Below are 6,946 nucleotides of genomic sequence, written 5' to 3'. Positions count from 1 at the left end.
AGAATAATCGGTAAAACCTCGCCTTCCATCCAAGACGAACCGGCGCCACCCGTATTCGCCCTTCACCTGGATGCCGTAGAAAATAGTAGGGAAAGTGAGCGTGGAACCTAGGTTACAAGAAACACCAATTCTTTCCCAACTACTCCACCATTACCTCATTGGCATTAAATATGAATTTTTATCTAGTAATTATTAAATCTAAGATATAATGCTATATACACATATAAAATAACTAAATTATATACACATATATAATGTTATATAAAAATACTAATTAATAAATAATAAACGAGTTGAGTCACGAGCCAAACTCGAGCTTGAAAAACTACCTACGAGCCAAGTTCGAGCTTCATAAACAAAGCTTGAATCGAGCAAAGCTCGAGTTTGCATAAGTTAAACGAGCTCGTGACTAATCAAGCCCGAGCTCGACTCTACTCGTTTCAATTCTATTGGTACGCTTTTACACGTTAACAACCTTTGGTGTTTTAACTTTTTTACCGTAACTGTTTTAAAAAAAGTACCGCCAGTATCACCACCAGCAGCGCCATGAACCAAAAACCCAAATTTCAAAACTTGCCCGCCATCAGCGTTCATTCTCCCACCACCACCCCACCCGCCAAAATCAAAAACAAAAACAAAAAAAAAAAAATCACCTAAATCTCACAACACCTCTCACCATCTGCAAACAAAATTTACAGGCGTTTGCAAATGGAGACTTGTAGCAACAGATCGATCTTCCAGAACATTCGTTCCCGAGAGCTCAACGGATTCAGAGGTATTCAGATTATTTGTTTTCAGATTCGGATAATTTGTAACTGTTAGATATGTTTTAATTTTTGTGAAATAATTGTGGTTTATGCAGTACGGAAACGACCGTGTTTTGCGGATGATGATTCGTCTCGGTTTACTCGAATAGGAGCTTTTGATTATGGACTTGAGGAGGATGTTAGTCCTCCTATGGCGTTATCGTTTTGTAAGGTATGATTTTACTTGCCTTTTAATCGGTGAATGTTTGGTTATTTACACAAGTTTTTGATGTGTTTAGATGTACTGTTTTTCTCTCTACATATCATGGTTGTATAAATTGATAGTCACTAGTATGTCGTGGCGTACCGAGCTATTAATCGGATTGGAATTTTATACATAATTTTTCAAACTTATATATATACACACACAAAAACTTTCCAAAGTTTTATATATAGTTTTTAAAACTTATTAATCGGATTGGATTATTAAGTATATTTTTTCAAATACTCTCGGATTCGATTATTAACTTCATGACACCTATATACAAGCCACAAATAAGAAAAGTTAACAATGGAATCCAAAACAGTTTTTTTTTTTTTTTCGAATGCTTATTGTTGTTGAAGATACGGTGGTTTCTATGATCCAACAAGTAGTCATAATAAGTGATTAGTGTATAGTAGTCATCAAGAGAACACAATACAGTTTCATATCACACTTTGTAGATTAGTTTTTCAAAGAGCTTAAAGATCAATTGTTTTTTCCTCATATATTATAATGCTGTACAAAATTTGCAGACAAGTAAAAATGCTCATATTCTTGCTGTCACTGGTGAGGACGGGTACGTTTGTCTTTACAACACTCGCGTGAATTTTCCTTCTTCATCAACTAGCGCAGAAAATGCAGGTGCGTTTTCATTGACCAAATAACATACAGCTTTATCTTATTTGCTAGAGCATAGTTTTAAAAGTGTTAATAATTATGTATTTTATTTTTGACAGAAAAAGCTAGAAAATGTGAGTGGCTTGCTCATGACAATGCTGTATTCGATCTATGTTGGATTAAGGTACATCAAATTCCAACCATTTTATGTCATTTTGTAGTTCAAAAGTTATTTACCGTGTTAAAATCTTGTACATTGTATTCACTTTTTGCAGGATGACACCAATTTGCTGACAGCTTGCGGTGATCATAGCGTAAGCACCTAATAAGACGTTAATTCTATATGATATTCATTGTACCCAACTTATTTGATAACAAGTGTTATGTCCTTTCAGATTAAAGTATGGGATTCTCAAGAACGAAAATGTCTTTTTGCACTCACGGGTCACACAGGAAGCGTGAAATCCATCAGTGCGCATCCCTCTAACCACGGTAAGCTTACGATTCTTTCATTTCTTAAAAAAACTGGAGGCTTACTTTTCCGGTCATTTGTCTATGTCAGATATAATTGTATCTGGTTCAAGAGATGGTTCTTTTGCTTTATGGGACTTAAGGAGTTTTAAATCTACGCGCGCACACCCAAATACTTTGTAAGTTTCCAATATTTACTTACAAATTGGTCATGTATTGAGACTATCGGTCAATACTGAATAGTGAATACTATCATATTCTCAGAACAATAAAAACTGTTCAAGGGGCTCATATGTCTTCAAGCGTTAAAACGAGGGGTAGGAATAGTAAGGTTAGTTTTAACTTTCAAGACACTTTTATCCCAAAACACACTGCAAGTTACTAAAACCGTTAACTAAATGTTTAAATGTTCTAGGCTGCTTCCATGAGTGTTACGTCCGTTCTTTATATGAAAGACGAGGTTTCCATTGCTACAGCGGGAGCCGTAGATAGGTATGCAAGAGCAAGACTGCAAGAAGCTATTATTGTTGTATATTGGGTCATTTTTAATTATTGAAATGTTTACTTTGTTGCAGTGTTATAAAGTTTTGGGATACAAGAAACCTTAAAGCTCCAATTACTCAGGCGTGTTCGCACGATAAGCCATCAGGGAAGTCGGTACGTCTTCAAACAACATTTGCTGAAACCGATAATCTGTGTGCATCATATATATCTAAGCCTTACTATTTTACATGACATATTTGATTATCTTTCAGGAAAGATCATATGGTATATCTAGCTTATCCCAAGACAAAAACGGAGTATATATTTCCGCTTCATGCATGGACAGCAGGTACAGTTTTAACAACCTAAAACCAAGTTGATAAGTTTTTGTTTCATTGATTTTTGAATATTTTACAATCTTTCAGGATATATCTATTTAATGTACTGCAACTCGAGAAGGGACCTGTTAAAAGTTTCGAAGGATGTGACATCGGTACATTTTTTGTTAAGGTAAACAAACTATTAGAGGGGGCAATCTTGACCCAAAGCCTTTCAAGTGGGTCAATTTGGGTTGCTTTTAAAATTATATGGGTTGGTTTGGCTAAGATATTTTAACTAAATGGGTCATAATGGGTCACTTGAAATTCCATCTTGTTATTTTCGGGTCAAAGCGGGTCGACAACATTAAAGAAATGGGTCGATGTGGGTTAGTGTCTTAAAGAAACGGGGCAGGTTTCGGATCGGAATGGGTTTCGAGCCGGCACAAGTATCCGCACGAGACGGGTTACAGCACGAAACGGGTTTTGGATCGGAACGTGTTCAGTTCAAATTGAGTTTCGGGCCGAGTCGGGTTTCGGCACAACGCAGGTTTTGGATCGGAACGGGGTCGGTTCGGGTCGGGTTTCTGGCCGGCACGAGTTTCCGCATGAGACGAGTTTCGGTTCGGGACGAGTTTCGTACCGTTTCGACCAGTACCGTTTTGAATCGAACCGTTTCGACCCATACCGTTTCGACGCGCACCGTTTCGACGCATACCGTTTCGACGCGCACCGTTTCGACGCGCACCGTTTCGACGCGTACCGTTTCGACGCGCACCGTTTCGACGCGCACCGTTTCGACGCGTACCGTTTCGACGTGAACCGTTTTGACGCGAACCGTTTCGATGCGTACCGTTTCGACACGCACCGTTTCGAATCCAACCGTTTTGATGCGTACCGTTTCGACGCGAACCGTTTCGGCCCGCACCGTTTCGAAGCTAGGAGTTTGATACGAAGAGAAACTGAAACATTAATCGGGTTTTCGTAAAGTACAAATGAAGAAAGGAGTTACAACTGGAGAGCCTGCTTTTCGTGTAACACGGGCTCGAGTGGCTGCTAGCCAGTCATCGAGTTCGGAACTTTCGGGAGAGTAGATCGAATGTGAGCTCTCTTACTTTCGTCACATTTCATTGGTTCGGATTTAGTAGAAACTCGTTGAACTTTGACTGGATTTTTTTTAGTCAACACACTATTCTTTTTCTGATCACATTTGACAAAAAGTAGAAACAAAAATGACTTACAAGTTACAAGAATTATCACACTTAATAAAAAAACTATACAAGATGTAAACGTAAATATCGTTTACCAACCGGAATTTTAGCTGGAACTATGCAGTTCTTATAAGAATTATCACAACACATGTTTGTGACATCTTTAAGTACTGCTCTCCTCTTATTCTGAACACCACCTGTCGCAACGCCATTGTTTTTATTCTCATCTTGCACCGACCTTTTAGAGTTTTTACGCATAAGACGCCCCACTCCCTGCTCTTTTAACAGTTCCGAACTCGATGACTGGCTAGCAGCCACTCGAGCCCGTGTTACACGAAAAGCAGGCTCTCCAGTTGTAACTCCTTTCTTCATTTGTACTTTACGAAAACCCGATTAATGTTTCAGTTTCTGATAATTTCACAAAACCACGATCACGAAACCACGATTTAAATACTGGTGCAGAATTTGTTGCAGTTGATTTGTTATATTCGGAAAATAGTGGGGACAGTCACGATCACGAAACCACAGTTTAAATCGGTTTTATAGATCTGCACGTGTTTAATAAAATTCATCCGCAGAATTTTTCGCTCAGAATTTTGTCGTTTAGTCGCTGCAGATTAGACATTCGCTGCAGATTGGTTATATACAGATCTGATTGGTTGTTATACGAATCAGGAGAGTACAAGTTATATGAATCGAGATTTTGCACATCTGGTACAAAGTTATTCGCAGAAGTTATAAGCCGAAAAAAAACTGAAATACTGACCCGAAAAAAAAGGACCCGATCCGACCCGGACCCGACCTGACCCGAAACCCATTCTGACCCGGACCCGTTTTGACCCGAACCAAAACAACCCTTTTTTATAATTGACCCGTTTTGACCCGAACCCGTTTTGACCCATGACCCGACCCGTTTGCCAGGTCTACAAACTATACCAAGTTCCAACCACCAATTGTCGTAACTCGTTAGAATGTAATGTTTTTCGCGCAATCTAATACTTTATATTTTATTTGTCTTTACTCTCAGTCAAAATTGAGTCCTGATGCAGGCCATATACTAAGTGGCTCTAGTGACGGTTCAGCTTACGTATGGCAGGTGAGCTTTTCTTCTCGATGCAGCATATTGTTAAACTATATTGGGACTCGATTTTGATTGCAAAACTCTACTTTGTCGATGTTTCAACTTCAATACAGGTTAACAAACCGCATGCAGACCCTATCAAACTTGAAGGCCACGAAGGTGAAGTGACCGCAGTAGATTGGTATGTAGGTTGTTATTATGCGTGACAGCCTGGCACATGTATGTATGCAGACTTAACTTTGTGTATCTATATGCAGGTGCTCAGGTGAGATAGGTAAAATAGCAACTGCTGCAGATGATTCTGTGGTAAGTATTAACATTCAATGGCATCAAATTAACATTTGTTTTAGAGTAAAATGTCATTTTTGTCCCTAGGTTTGGCCAGTTTTGCGACTTTCATACAAACGTTGGTTTCTCTGCGTCTGGATCCAAAAGGTTTGAAATCTTGCCATTTTCATCTGGCTTGTTAACTCCATCCATTTTTCTCGGTTAATTCATGGGTATTTCCGTTTTTTGTTAACTTAAAAGGCAATTTGGTATTTTATATGGGTATTTGGTCTTTTTACATAATTTGAAAAAGACCAAATTGCCCTTTAAGTTAGCAAAAAAGACGGAAATATCCTTGACCTAACGGAGAAAAATGGATGAAGTTAACGAGCCGGATGAAAATGGCAAAATTTTAAACCTTTTGATTCCAGACGCGGAAAAACAAACCTTTGGACGAAAGTCACAAAACTGGCCAAACCTCAGGGGCAAAAATGATATTTTACTCTTTGTTTAATCTCATAAACCCTAAATAATATATTTTGGTGGAGTTTTGTTGCAAAAATCAACTTTCTTAACAATATGTAATGGTCTTTAATGGGCACAAAAGGAGTTACATAAAAGGTCAAATATGTTGAAATTGACTCAAAATTTGTTGTTGATGCATATAACTTTGTAAAAGAAACTGCTGTGCGTATATTGACCCACACAACTTGTATTGACATGCCAGGTCCAACTTTGGAACATCAACAGCAGTTGTTATTCAACTACAAGATCTCCGTCATCAATTCGAAGGAGAGAAAAAGCACTTCCAACGATGAAACGTCGAAAACTTTTTACATATGAAGAAACAAAAGGTTCCATAACAGGACCTGATCCGGACCCTCTGGTTCAACCAACAGTCCAGTTTGACTCTCCTGAAATAAAAACTCCAGAACCACTCAAAAAACAAATATCCAATTCACATACTGGTGGAGTGTACGAGAGATCTCCGGATGCTAGTTTTGGCAGCCCGTCTTCGGTGCTTAATCCTCCACCCTCTTTAAAAAGAAAAACCATTTTAGATTACTTTGTGGCTCCTTCAACATAGTCTTTGCATAGCTTTTTGTTATCTTAGGATATAGTTTTACTAGTAACTATAGTAGGAACTATATTACTCTTCTTGTTGAAGATTTTAAGTCAAAGTGTCAAACAATGCATGTTTTGGTCTAAGTTTTGGAGGTTTTGTAAAGAGGTAATAAGTTATTGGCAATTGGGAGAACTACAAACTTTATTTCCATGATTGGTACATCTCACTTACAGGTGAATTTATATATTTTTATACAAGTGTCAATTTTGTAGCATGTAATAACTTTAGTTATAAGTAGTGTGTGTATATATATGTAGAGTAATTACTCTATTTATAACTAGTGTAATTATTCTAGTTAAAAGCTTTGTTACTTACAATTTTACCACCATGTTTTTTATTTGATTCTCACTCTATTTGTATTTGA

The 6,946-nt window shown here is 37.9% G+C and overlaps 2 protein-coding genes across 2 annotated transcripts; one reads left to right on the top strand and one right to left on the bottom strand.

Annotated features, from left to right (window-relative positions):
• The first annotated feature begins 598 nt into the window (after positions 1 to 598).
• Positions 599 to 6,730, top strand: LOC110911260 (denticleless protein homolog A). Its single transcript, XM_022155858.2, has 16 exons — positions 599 to 775; positions 863 to 978; positions 1,542 to 1,650; positions 1,746 to 1,810; positions 1,902 to 1,940; positions 2,022 to 2,118; positions 2,189 to 2,276; positions 2,362 to 2,428; positions 2,513 to 2,589; positions 2,673 to 2,754; positions 2,853 to 2,929; positions 3,006 to 3,090; positions 5,136 to 5,204; positions 5,303 to 5,370; positions 5,447 to 5,495; positions 6,184 to 6,730. The coding sequence occupies exons 1-16, from the start codon at positions 709 to 711 to the stop codon at positions 6,541 to 6,543; spliced, it is 1,515 nt and encodes a 504-aa protein (XP_022011550.1). The 5' UTR covers positions 599 to 708; the 3' UTR covers positions 6,544 to 6,730.
• Positions 3,629 to 4,523, bottom strand: LOC110911261 (cyclin-A2-1-like). Its single transcript, XM_022155859.2, has 2 exons — positions 4,208 to 4,523; positions 3,629 to 4,097 (listed from the first exon to the last, which is right to left on the bottom strand). Exons 1-2 carry the CDS (start codon positions 4,478 to 4,480, stop codon positions 3,954 to 3,956), a joined length of 417 nt encoding a protein of 138 aa, XP_022011551.1. The 5' UTR covers positions 4,481 to 4,523; the 3' UTR covers positions 3,629 to 3,953.
• Positions 6,731 to 6,946: the final 216 nt, after the last annotated feature.

This window comes from Helianthus annuus, chromosome 15, assembly GCF_002127325.2.
Source record: "Helianthus annuus cultivar XRQ/B chromosome 15, HanXRQr2.0-SUNRISE, whole genome shotgun sequence".
In the NCBI taxonomy this organism is placed as follows: Eukaryota; Viridiplantae; Streptophyta; class Magnoliopsida; order Asterales; family Asteraceae; genus Helianthus; species Helianthus annuus.
The sequence above is the reverse complement of the archived record's forward strand: the minus strand, read 5'-3'. Positions and strand labels throughout refer to the sequence as shown.